The sequence below is a fragment of the Pan paniscus genome, chromosome 20 (genome assembly GCF_029289425.2).
Source record: "Pan paniscus chromosome 20, NHGRI_mPanPan1-v2.0_pri, whole genome shotgun sequence".
Classification (NCBI taxonomy): domain Eukaryota; kingdom Metazoa; phylum Chordata; class Mammalia; order Primates; family Hominidae; genus Pan; species Pan paniscus.
The window spans coordinates 8,610,562-8,623,085 of NC_073269.2; the positions used below are offsets into that span (position 1 = coordinate 8,610,562).

At 55.1% G+C, this 12,524-nt stretch overlaps 1 protein-coding gene across 22 annotated transcripts in view; it reads left to right on the forward strand.

Moving 5' to 3' along the window:
- The window catches only part of ANKRD24 (ankyrin repeat domain 24), a 40,727-nt gene extending 30,368 nt beyond the window's left edge, over nt 1-10,359 (forward strand). For 21 of the 22 annotated variants that reach the window (XM_034946746.4, XM_057300510.2, XM_057300509.2 and 18 more), the window contains 7 exons: nt 1,527-1,599; nt 1,839-1,957; nt 2,105-3,703; nt 5,136-5,303; nt 8,224-8,349; nt 9,672-9,737; nt 9,973-10,359. In XM_034946746.4, coding sequence (XP_034802637.4) covers nt 1,527-1,599; nt 1,839-1,957; nt 2,105-3,703; nt 5,136-5,303; nt 8,224-8,349; nt 9,672-9,737; nt 9,973-10,050 — 2,229 coding nt within the window. In that variant the 3' untranslated portion in view covers nt 10,051-10,359. Of the gene's footprint in view, nt 1-1,526; nt 1,600-1,838; nt 1,958-2,104; nt 3,704-5,135; nt 5,304-7,110; nt 7,775-8,223; nt 8,350-9,671; nt 9,738-9,972 lie in introns of those variants that run through there. The other variant, XM_055102825.3, reaches the window with a different exon arrangement.
- The last annotated feature ends 2,165 nt before the right edge of the window (nt 10,360-12,524 follow it).

Below are 12,524 nucleotides of genomic sequence, written 5' to 3' on the forward strand. Positions count from 1 at the left end.
CACACAAACACAGAGATCCACAGGCACATTCAAAACACAACCACACACACACCAGACTAAAACTCAAGCATGAAGCCGGACACGGTGGCTCACGCCTGTAATCTCAGCACTTTGGGAGCCCGAGGCGAGTGGATCACCTGAGGTCAGGAGTTTGAGACTAGCCTGGCCAACATGGGGAAACCCCATCTCTACTAAAAATACAAAAATTAGCCGGGTGTGGTGGCAAGCTCCTGTAATCCCAGCTACTTGGGAGGCTAAGGCAGGAGAATTGCTTGAACTTAGGAGGCGGAAGTTGCAGTGAGCCAAGATCACGCCACTGCACTCCAGCCTGGGCGACAGAGCGAGACTCTCTCTCAAAACAAATCAACAAAAAGTCATGCATGTAATCTCACATAGTCACAGGAAGGGAGGGGCCCCCAAGGCACACCCACAACACTCTACCCACACATATGGTCACAAAGACACACCTCCAGCCAGCTCTTTGCATGCCAAATGGATACTGTCGCATCCACTCTCATGCAGACAAACACACCCACAGGTAACCACAGCCTGCCCCGAGTCCCCTCACCCAGGAGGGAAACGCCCATGGCACATAGGCCAGGAAGCTGGGGGATGCTGGCATACACCATGCATCTGACAAGGAGTTAATAACCAAAATTTGTAAGGAGTTAATAACCAAAATATGTAAGGAATTAATGCAACTCAATACCCAAAAAACAACCTAGTTTAAAAAATGGGGGCAGGCTCGGTGGCTCACGCCTGTAATCCCACCACTTTGGGAGGCCAAGGCGGGTGGATCACCTGAGGTCAGGAGTCCGAGACCAGCCTGGCCAACGTGGTGAAACCCCGTGTCACTAAAAATACAAAAATTAGCCAGGCGTGGTGGTACATGCCTGTAATCCCAGCTACTCTGGAGGTTGAGGTGGGAGTATCACTTGAATCTGGGAGGCGAAGGTTACAGTGAGCCGAGATCGTGCCATGGCACTCCAGCCTGGGGGCAAAAAAAAAAAAAAAAAAATAGGGCCAGGCACAGTGGCTCATGCCAGTCATCCCAACACTTTGGGAGACTGAGGCAGGAGGATCGCTTGAACCCAGGAGTTCGAGACTAGCCTGGGCGACGTGATGAGACCGCATCTCTGAAAAAAAAAAAAAAAAATTAAAAATTAGCCAAGTATGGTGTTGCACACCTGTAGTCCCAGCTGATTGGAAGGCTGAGGTGGGAGGATTGTTTGAGCCCAGACGTTGGAGGCTGCAGTGAACTATGATCGCACCACTGCACTCCAGCCTGGGTGACAGAGTAGTAAGACCCTAGCTCCAAAAAAACAAACAAAAAAAAAGTGGCACAGGGAGTGGGTGGCAAAGGACATGGAAGGTGCTCACTAAATCCTTGTGGGCCAAATGCAGCCGTCTGGTGCTCTTGGGAGACATACAGATATGTGAACAGCCCAGTCCCCACTGGAGTCTTGGTGGGGACACACGGGGGCTGAGAGCAGAACCCCGAGCTGGACTCTGCTCCCTCCCCCCAGAACGAGCGGGAGAATACTAGCTATGATGTAACCACCCTGCAGGATGAGGAGGGTGAGCTGCCTGACCTTCCAGGTGAGCCCCCACCTCCCCACGCACTCCCAGCTGCCTTGTCCCCCGGGGCCCTGGAAGACGGAGCCTGGGCCTCTGGGTGTGGGGGAGTTTGAAGCTGGGAGGGAGGTTTGTACTCATCCGTTTTTTAAATTCTGCTTGGCTGAGCCTGCCCTGGGAACCCTGATCCACCACTCCAGCCCCCCACCTCCTGTCCCCCTGTGGCCCAGGCCCCCGGGGCCTGACTCTGCGTCCCCCTCCAGGGGCCGAGGCGCTGCTGTCCAGACAACTCAGCCCGTCGGCCCAGGAACACCTGGCCTCACTGCAGGAACAGGTGGCTGTGCTCACCAGACAGAACCAGGAACTGATGGAGAAGGTCCAGGTAGGGAAAGTGAGGCTGGGGACAGATCTGAGGACCTAGGGCTGGTTCCCTGAGGTCAGGGTGGGCAGGGAAGGTGGCAAGGCTGCCCTGTGTCCCCACGGTCACATCAACTCCCGCCAGACTCCTGCCCCCTACTCCACTCCCCAGATCCTGGAGAACTTTGAGAAGGACGAGACACAGATGGAAGTGGAAGCTTCGGCAGAGGTCATCCCTCTTGCCCTCTATGACTCTCTCCGGGCCGAGTTTGACCAGCTACGCAGGCAGCACGCTGAGGCCCTGCAGGCCCTGAGGCAGCAGGAGACACGAGAGGTCCCCAGAGAAGAGGGGGCAGCCTGTGGGGACAGTGAGGTTGCTGGAGCCACGGCCACCAAAAACGGGCCAACCCACATGGAGCTAAATGGCTCAGTGGCTCCAGAAACCAAAGTTAACGGAGCCAAGACCATAGATGAGGAGGCTGCAGGAGATGAAACCATGGAAGCCAGGACTATGGAAGCCGAGGCCACGGGAGCTGAGGCCACAGGAGCCAAGGTCACAGAAACAAAACCCACAGGGGCTGAGGTCAGAGAAATGGAGACCACAGAAGAAGAAGCAAACATGGAAACTAAGCCCACAGGAGCTCAGGCCACAGACACAGAGACCACGGGAGTGGAGGCCATGGGGGTGGAGGCCACAAAAACAAAAGCAGAGGAAGCAGAAATGCAGGCCTACGGAGTGGGTGCTGGGCAAGCAGAGCCCCCAGTCACAGGGACCACAAACATGGAGGCCACGGGCTCTAGGGCCACAGGGGTGGAAGCCACAGGAGTCAGTGCCACAGGTGTGGAGAACCCAGGGGTAGAGGCCACGGTCCCGGGGATCTCTGTTGGCCCCATCCTACATCCTGGTGCCGCAGAGGCCTCGGAAAAGCTTCAAGTAGAGCTGGAGACCAGGATCCGTGGCTTGGAGGAGGCTCTCCGGCAGCGGGAGCGGGAGGCAGCTGCGGAGCTGGAGGCGGCCCTGGGGAAGTGCGAGGCCGCGGAGGCCGAGGCGGGCCGGCTGCGAGAGCGTGTCCGCGAGGCCGAGGGCAGCGGGGCCAGCGGGGGCGGTGGCGGTGACACCACACAGCTGCGGGCGGCCCTGGAGCAGGCCCGGGAGGACCTCCGAGACCGGGACTCCCGCCTGCGGGAGCTGGAGGCGGCCTCGGCCTGCCTGGATGAGGCTCGGGCCAGCCGGCTGCTGGCCGAGGAGGAGGCGCGGGGCCTGCGGGCCGAGCTGGCCCAGCGGGAGGAGGCGCGGCTGGAGCAGAGCCGGGAGCTGGAGGTTCTGCGGGAGCAGCTGGCCACGGCCAGGGCCACGGGGGAGAAGCAGCGCACGGCGGCCGCGGAACTGGGCCGGGCACGGGACGCCGCTGAGGCCCGAGTGGCTGAGCTGGCTGCGGCCTGCGAGGAGGCGCGGCAGGGCCTGGCCGAGCTGCGGGAGGCCTCCGAGGCCCTCCGCCAGTCCGTGGTGCCGGCCTCTGAGCACCGCCGGCTGCAGGAGGAGGCCCTGGAGCTGCGGGGCCGGGCGGCCAGTCTGGAGCAGGAGGTGGTGGCCACGGGCAAGGAGGCCGCCCGGCTGCGCGCGGAGCTGGAGCGGGAGCGTGTGTGCAGCGTGGCGCTCTCGGAGCACGAACGCATCGTGGGCACCCTGCAGGCCAACGTGGCCCAGCTGGAGGGGCAGCTGGAGGAGCTGGGACGGCGGCATGAGAAGACCAGCGCAGAGGTCTTCCAGGTGAGCAGGGCTGGTCACCACCCGGGCCCCACCCCCATCGGCCACGTGGCGGCCTGTTTTAGCCCCGCAGCCTTGAGGTGTTTTGACCCCATCAGTTTTACTTGAACAGACCTACTTTATTTTATTTATTTATTTATTTATTTATTTATTTATTTATTTTTGAGATGGAGTTTCACTCGTGTCGCCCAGGCTGGAGTGTAGTGGTGTGATCTCAGCTCACTGCAACCTCCTCTTCCCCGGTTCAAGTGATTCTCCTGCCTCAGCCTCCGGAGTAGCTGGAATTACAGGCACCTGCCCCCACGCCCAGCTAACTTTTGTATTTTTAGTAGAGATGGGATTTCACCGTGTTGGCCAGGCTGGTCTTGAACTCCTGACCTCAGGTGATCCACCCACCTCAGCCTCTCAAAGTGCTGGGATTATGGGCATCAGCCTCCGCACCTGGCCTTGAACAGACATTTGACCCTGCAGCCATCCTGACCTCTTGGAATTTTCCACTTGTGTTTTCTCTCTTTCTTTCTCTTTATTTCTCCTTCCTTCCTCTCTCTTTCCTTTCTTTCTTCATCCCCCTTCCCTCCCCCCTTCCCCTTCCCTTCCTTTCCTTTCTTTTTTTTTTTTTTTTCAGACAGGGTCTGGCTCTGTCTGAAAAGTCACCCAGGCTGGAGTGCAGTGGCACAATCATAGCTCACTGCAACCTCCACCTCCTGGGCTCAAGTAATCCTCCCACCTCAGCCTCCCAAGTAGCTGGTACCACAGGTGTGCACCACCATGCTCGTCTAACTTTTTAATTTTTTGTAAAGACAGGGTTTTGCCATGTTGCCCACGCTGGTCTCAAACACCTGAGCTCATGGCCGGGCACTGTGGCTCACGCCTGTAATCCCAGCACTTTGGGAGGCCAAGGTGAGTGGATCACCTGAGGTCCCAAGTTCGAGACCAGCCTGGACAACATCGTGAAACCCCGTCTACTGAAAATACAAAAATTAGGTTGGCATTGTGGCACGTGCCTGTAATCCCAGCTACTGGGGAGGCTGAGGCAGGAGAATCGCTTGAACCCGGGAAGTGGAGGTTGCAGTGAGCTGAGATTACACCACTGCACTCCAGCCTAGGCGACAGAGCAAGACTCTGTCTCAAAACAAAAACAAAAACAAAACAAAAACAAGAAAATAGTAGCCAGGCATGGTGGCACCTGTGGTCCCAGCTACTTGGAAGGCCGAGGTGGGAGGATCACTTAAGCCTGAAAGATTGAGGCTACAGTGAGCCATGATCGCACCACCGCACTCCAGCCAGGAGTGCAGGTCTGGAGCAACAGAGCAAGACCCTGTCTTAAAAAAAATCCAAAAACAAAAGAACAAAGTAGAAGGATCATATGAATTCTGGGGTCTAGCATCATTGGAGTCTTAGTGTCCTGAGAGTCATGCATGGGCTTGGGCCACAGGTGCAGCGTGAGGCCCTGTTCATGAAGAGTGAGCGACACGCAGCCGAGGCACAGCTGGCCACAGCAGAGCAGCAGCTACGGGGGCTACGGACCGAGGCGGAAAGGGCTCGCCAGGCCCAGAGCCGGGCCCAGGAGGCTCTGGACAAGGCCAAGGAGAAGGACAAGAAGGTGGGTGCCCCCTCTCCCACACTCAGTCAGGGAGGCATCCACTCAGCAAAGGTTGGGGCCAATCTACAAAGGTCCTCACTGCAAGGGCCTTGGAAAATCAACCCATTTTCCAGAAGGGAAACTGAAGCTCAGAAACAGAAGGGGACCTGGTTACAGCCTCTGACAAGTCAGACACACACAGGCTGCTGTTCCAGGTACCAATTATAACCACAGTTACATTTATTTTATTTTTTTACTTGAGATGGAGTCTCGCTCTATCGCCCAGGCTGGAGTGCAGTGGCATGATCTCGGCTCACTGCAACCTCTGGGTTCAAGCAATTCTCCTGCCTCAGCCTCCCGAGCAGCTGGGATTACAGGCGCGCGACACCACATCCAGCTAATTTTTTATATTTTTAGTAGAGATGGGGTTTCGTCATGTTGGCCAGGCTGGTCTCGAACTCCTGAGCTCAAGTGATCCGCCTGCCTCAGCCCCCAAAAGGGCTGGGGTTACAGGCGTGAGCCACTGCGTCTGTCTCCACAGTTACATTTATTGAGTGCTTACTGCATGCCAGGCCTTGTGGACTGGATGCATTTAATCACATCCAGCTCTCACAGGATAGGGGCTTTTATTATCCCCATTTGAGGAAACGGAAGCACAGAGAGGTGAAGTCACTTGCCTAAGGTCACACAGCCATGCAGTCTTTCAGCTGGGTTTGTACCCACGTTCCCACGTTTCGTTCCTAAACAATACTAATGATGATAACAACAGCCTCCAGGTGTTAGATTGGGAATTTTTCACACATTACCTTTTTTTATTGTTTTGTTTTTTTCTGAGGCAGAGTCTTGCTCTGTCACCCAGACTGGAGTGCAGTGGCATGATCTTGGCTCACTGCAAACTCTGCCTCCCGGGTTCACGCCATTCTCCTGCCTCAGCCTCCCGAGTAGCTGGGACTACAGGCGCCCGCCACCACACCCGGCTGATTTTTTTGTATTTTTAGCAGAGATGGGGTTTCACCATGTTAGCCGGGATGGCCTCAATCTCCTGACCTCGTGATCCGCCTGCCTCGGCCTCCCAGAGTGCTGGGATTACAGGCGTGAGTCACCGCGACCGGCCTCACACATTACCATTTTTAATCTTCCTGCAACCCTAAAAGCCAGAAAGCTTTTTTTTTTTTTTTTGGCAGAGTCTCACTTCGTCACCCAGGCTGGAGTGCAGTGGTGCAATCTCAGATCATTGCAGCTTCGACCTCCTGGGTTCAAGCGATCTTCCTGCCTCAGCCTCCTGAGTAGCCAGGACTACAGGTTACAGGTGTGTGCCACCACGCCTGGCTAATTTTTTTGTTTCTTTCTTTTTTTTTTTGGAGAGAAAGTTTCACTCTGTCGCTCAGGCTGAAGTACAGTGGCATGATTTTGGCTCACTGCAACCTCACCTCCTGGGTTCAAGAGATTCTCCTGCCTAGCCTCCCGAGTAGCTGGGACTGCAGGCGAGTGCCACCACACCCAGCTAATTTCTGTATTTTTAGTAGAGACGGGGTTTCACCATGTTGGCCAGGCTGGTCTCGAACTCCCGACCTCAGGTGATTCAGCCTCCCAAAGTGCTGGGATTACAGACATGAGCCACCGTGCCTGGCCTGTTTTTTTTTGCTTTTTTTGTTTGTTTGTTTGTTTGTTTGTTTTGGTAAGAGATGGGGTTTCACCATATTGCCCAGGTTGGTCTCAAACTCTTGAGCTCAAGCGATCTGTCTGCCTCAGCCTCCCAAAGTGGTAGGATGACAGGCGTGAGCCACCGCACCTGGTTTCAGAAAGTATTTTTGTCCCCATTTTCCAGATAAGCAAACCAAAGCTTTAAGAGATGAAGTGAGTGGCTCAAAGTCACGCAACATGTCACTGGACAGGAGACGAGACACCCAGAGTCCCAGGCGCTTCAGCATAAAGAGTGACCCAGCCTCGACTCACTGTGGGACCTTAGACCAGACACTTCACCTCTGTGAGCTTCAGTTTCCCCTCTGTAAAGGGAGGGCAAAGTTGCAGTTAGGATGATGGTTTATCTGTAGCCTGGTTTCTTCCCTTGCACACTGTGGACATAGGGGCGGGATCATTTCCTGGGCTGGGGCCATCTTGGGCATTGTAGGGGACTGAGCAGCGTCCTTGACCTCTACCCACTCCAAGCCAAGAGCTCCTCCAAGTCGTGACAACCACAGATGTCCCCACACAACACCCAGTGTCCCCTTGGTGGGGGCAGCATTGCCTCAAGTTGAGAACCCCAGATCTATAGTAATAATAAGGCCCGGCATTTATTGAGTGCCTACTGTTGACTAGGCACAGTTTAAACTTAATCTCTGTGCAGGATCACGGCAACTACTAAGTTAAGAACTATTGGCCGGGCACAGTGGCTCACGCCTGTAATCCCAGCACTTTGGGAGGCCCAGGCAAGTGGATCACCTGAGGTCAGGAGTTCAAGACCAGCCTGGCCAACATGGCGAAACCCCGTCTCTACTAAAAATAGAAACATTAGCCAGATGTGGTGATGGGCACCTGTAGTCCCAGCTACTCAGGAGGCTGAGGCAGGAGAATTGCTTGAACCTGGGAGGCGGAAGTTGTAGTGAGCTGAGATCACACCACTGCACTCCAGCCTGGGCAACAGAGCGAGACTCTGTCTCAAAAAAAAACAAACAAAAACAAAAAAATATGAAAACCAACCTTAGCTTGTGGGTTGTATAAAAACAGGCTGTGTTGGTAACCATAAGCATCTAAAATATAAATAAATACAATTAAAATAGGCTGTGGGCCAGATGTGGCCCTCAGGCCAGAGTTTGCTAACCCCAGGGACGGGACCTTCCCTCGAAAGCCTTTATCCCTGGCCTCTTCCTGCGGCTGCAGAGAGGTCCTCAGCCCCCAGCTCTGGGCTTAGGGTGATCGCTGACAGCACCTGCACCCTCAGATCACAGAACTCTCCAAAGAAGTCTTCAATCTTAAGGAAGCCTTGAAGGAGCAGCCGGCCACCCTGGCCACCCCTGAGGTGGAGGCTCTCCGTGACCAGGTGAAGGATTTACAGCAGCAGCTGCAGGTAAGGACTGGGCCAGGCAGGGGCCAGGGGACCATCAGGGTGGAGGAGTCCAAATATTTACCAATCAGCACAGCGCAGGTGGGAATCCCAGGAGAGGGGTTGGCGTAGGCAGGTGGGGTCCACATCACATGCACGGCATGGCCAGGAAATACTTCCTTTATTTTTTTTGAGACAGGGTCTCACTCCATCGCCCAGGCTGGAGTGCAGTGGCACAATCTCAGCTCACTGCAGCCTCCGCCTTCCGGGTTTAAGCAATTTTCATGCCTTAGCGTCCTGCGTAGCTGGAATTACAGGCACGCACCACCACACCCAGCTAATTTTTGTATGTTTAGTAGAGATGGAGTTTCACCATGTTGGCAAGGCTAGTCTTGAACTCCTGGGCTCGCATAAGTCTCCCAAAACGCTGGGATTACAGGCATAAGCCACTGCTCCTGGCTGCCCTCTGCCTTTTTTTTGGACATAGGATCTTGCTCTATTAGGCTGGAGTGCAGTGGTGCAATCATAGCTCACTGAGCAGCCTCAAACTCCTGGCCTCAAGCAGTTCTCCACCTCAACCTCCCAAAGTGCCTGGCCATACATATATATATATATATATATATATTTTTTTTTTTTTTTTGAGCCAGTCTCACTCTGTCGCCCAGGCTGGAGTGCAGTGACACGATCTTGGCTCACTGCAACCTCTGCCTCCCGGCTCCTGGGTTCAAGTGATTCTCCTGCCTCAGCTTCCTGACTAGCTGGGACTACAGGTGTGAGCCACCTTGCCTGGGAAATTTTTTGGTTTTTTTGAGTCTCACTTTGTCACTCAGGCTGGAGTGCAGTGCACGATCTCAGCTCACTGCAACCTCCGCCTCCCGGGTTCAAGCGATTCTCCTGCCTTAGCCTCCTGAGTAGCTGGGACTACAGGCATGTGCCACCACGCCCGGCTAATTTTTTGTACTTTTAGTAAAGACGGGGTTTCACCATGTTAGCCAGGGTGGTCTTGATCTCTTGACCCTGTTATCCGCCCGCCTTGGCCTCCCAAAGTGCTGGGATTACAGGTGTGAGCCACTGCACCTGGCCAATTTTTGTATTTTTAGTAGAGACAGGATTTTACCATGTTGGTCCAGGCTGGTCTTGAACTCCTGACCTCAAGTGAGCCACCCACCTCAGCCTCCCAAAGTGCTGGGATTACAAATGTATGCCACTATGCCCCACCATATTTTCATATTTTAGCAGTCGGTCATCAACGTACAGGCTTGGGGTGCAAAGGGTGCTTTTTGGTGTGTTTTGCTCGGTGGGGAGGTGCTCCTGCTCTTCTGAGCGCCCCTTCCTCGTGCCCACAGGAAGCTGCCAGGGACCACTCCAGCGTGGTGGCTTTGTACAGAAGCCACCTCCTATATGCCATTCAGGTGAGTGGCCCAGCTCCTGGGTACCCGGTGGCTTTGGGCATACCACTGTTGCTCTCTGGGCCTCAGTTTCCCCTTCTGTACAGTGGGAGGCTGGTCTGGGGAGAGGTTCGTGGCATGTGGGAGCCCCCGTGTGTGCATTTCCCTCCTGGCTGGCTTGGTCTATGGGAGTGGTGGAGGGACTTGGGGCAGCCATGGAGGGTATACTCAGGGTCTCCCTCTACTCCCCCAACCCTAGGGCCAGATGGATGAAGACGTGCAGCGGATTCTCAGCCAGATTCTGCAGATGCAGAGACTCCAGGCTCAGGGCCGCTGAGAAAGGCCAGGCCCAGTGGCTACACCAACCACACCCACGCAGGGACCTCACCCCCCTGCAGGCCCCTTGCAGACCGGCTTCACTGGGCTTCGCTTGGCCCTATCCAGGCCCATGCACTTGGAGACCAGCCTGGGTCCCTGCCCGACCACCCCCAGCTGGCTCCATCACCCCACCTGGTCTCTGCACGCACACACTGGTCAGTCTGGACCCGGGCCGTGACTGTCCCTCCCCCGCCACCTGAGACTGTGAGTCCCTGTGTCCTCCACATCCAGACGCCAGCCCAGGAATAAAGGCATTCTGTGCACAGGGCCGACGCGTGCCGTCTCGTTGCTGGGCTTCCACTGCGGGGAGCGGAGAGGGTGGCCCAGAAAAGGACGCGCTCACACCCCTCCCCACCTACCCCACGCCACAAATCAGCCATCAGGATAAACCCCATCTTTTTTCTTTCTTTTTTTTTTTTTTTTGAGACGGAGTCTTGCTCTGCCGCCCAGGCTGGAGTGCAGTGGCGCCGTCTCGGCTCACTGCAAGCTCTGCCTCCTGGGTTCACACCATTCTCCTGCCTCAGCCTCCCAAGTAGCTGGGACTACAGGCGCCTGCCACCACGCCCGGCTAATTTTTTATATTTTTAGTAAAGACGGGTTTCACCATGTTAGCCAGGATGGTCAATTTCCTGACCTCATGATCCACCCGCCTTGGCCTCCCAAAGTGCTGGGATTACAGGCTTGAGCCACCGCACCTGGCCTCTTTTATTTTTTTTTATGCGGAGTCTCCCTCTGTCACCCAGGCTGGAGTGCAGTGGAGTAATCTCAACTCACTACAACCTCTGCCTCCCGGGTTCAGGTGATTCTCCTGCCTCAGCCTCCCGAGTAACTAAGATTACAAGGCACGTGCCACCACACCCGGCTCATTTTTGTATTTTTAGTACAGACAGGGTTCCACCATGTTGGCCAGGCTGGTCTCGAACTCCTGACTTCAGGTGATCCATCCGCCTTGGCCTCCCAAAGTGCTGGGAATTCAGGCATGAGCCACGGTGCCCGGCCTTTGGATAAACTCCATCTTAATGCAATATTTCAAAAAGGCAAAATGGGTGCCAAAAAAGTGCATGCTGAACTAAGTATGGAAATGTTAAAGAAAGGCAGGCTTGGCCGGGTGCGGTGGCTCATGCCTATAATCCCAGCATTTTGGGAGACCAATGTGGGAGGATCTCTTGAGCCCAGGAGTTGAAGACCAGCCTGGGCAACATGGGGAAACCCCCATCTCTATCAAAAATACAAAAATTAGCTGGGCATGGTGGCGCGCACTTGTGGTCCCAGCTACTCAGGAGGCTGAGGAGGGAGGACCGCTTGAGTGCAGCAGTTAGAGGCTGTCGCACTTCAGCCTGGGTGACAGGGCAAGACCCTGCCTCTAAAAAAAGATTAAAAAAAATAAAAAAAAGGAAAGAAAGATACTTTCCTAAATCCTAAGGCTGGCCATGGTGGAAGCCCCCTACCCCCAGCCTCTCCCTGCCCCTTGGCAACTCCCCCGAAATCCCCACGGGTTTCTTGGCATTTTTCAGCAAACAGAGGGGAGGCGGGAGTGGGAGCGGGGATCCCCGAGCCTGTCCAGCCTGCCCCTGGGGGTTTCCTTGTTCCTGGGCATCCTGATCGCTGGGATATCTGTGGTGGCAGCTGCCTCCCCTGGCCTGCGCTCCTGTGTCTCTCTCTGTCTCTCTTCTCCATGTCTCTGTCTCTTTTTTTTTTTTTTTGAGACGGAGTTTCGCTCTTATTGCCCAGACTAGAGTGCAATGATGCGATTTCGGCTCTCTGCAACCTCCACCTCCCGGGTTCAAGCAATTCCCCTGCCTCAGCCTCCGGAATACCTGGGATTACAGGCACGTGCCACCATGCCCAGCTAATTTTTGTATTTTTAGTAGAGACGGGGTTTCACCATGTTGGTCAGGCTGGTCTCGGACTCCTGACCTCAGGTGATCCTCCCATCTTGGCCTCCCAAAGTGCTGGGATTACAGGCGTCAGCCACCGCACCCAGCCTCCACGTCTCTGTCTCTGTCTCTATCTGTTGGTCTCCATCTGTCTGTCTTGCTGTTTTGTCTGTCTCCCTGTATCTTTGTCTGTGTCTTCCTCCTCTCTTATCTCTGTCTCTCTGTGTTTCTTTTGCTCTGTCTCTGTCTCTCTCATCTCCCCATCTCCCATCTCTCTGTCTCTTTCTATCTCTGTCTTCTTTTTTTTTTTTTTTTGAGACGGAGTCTGGCTCTGTCGCCCGGGCTGGAGTGCAGTGGCGCCATCTCGGCTCACTGCAAGCTCCGCCTCCCGGGTTCACACCATTCTCTTGCCTCAGCCTCCTGAGTAGCTGGGACTACAGGCGCCCGCCACCACGCCCGGCTAATTTTTTTGCATTTTTAGTGGAGACGGGGTTTCACCATGTCAGCCAGGATGGTCTTGATCTCCTGACCTTGTGATCCGCCCGCCTCGGCCTCC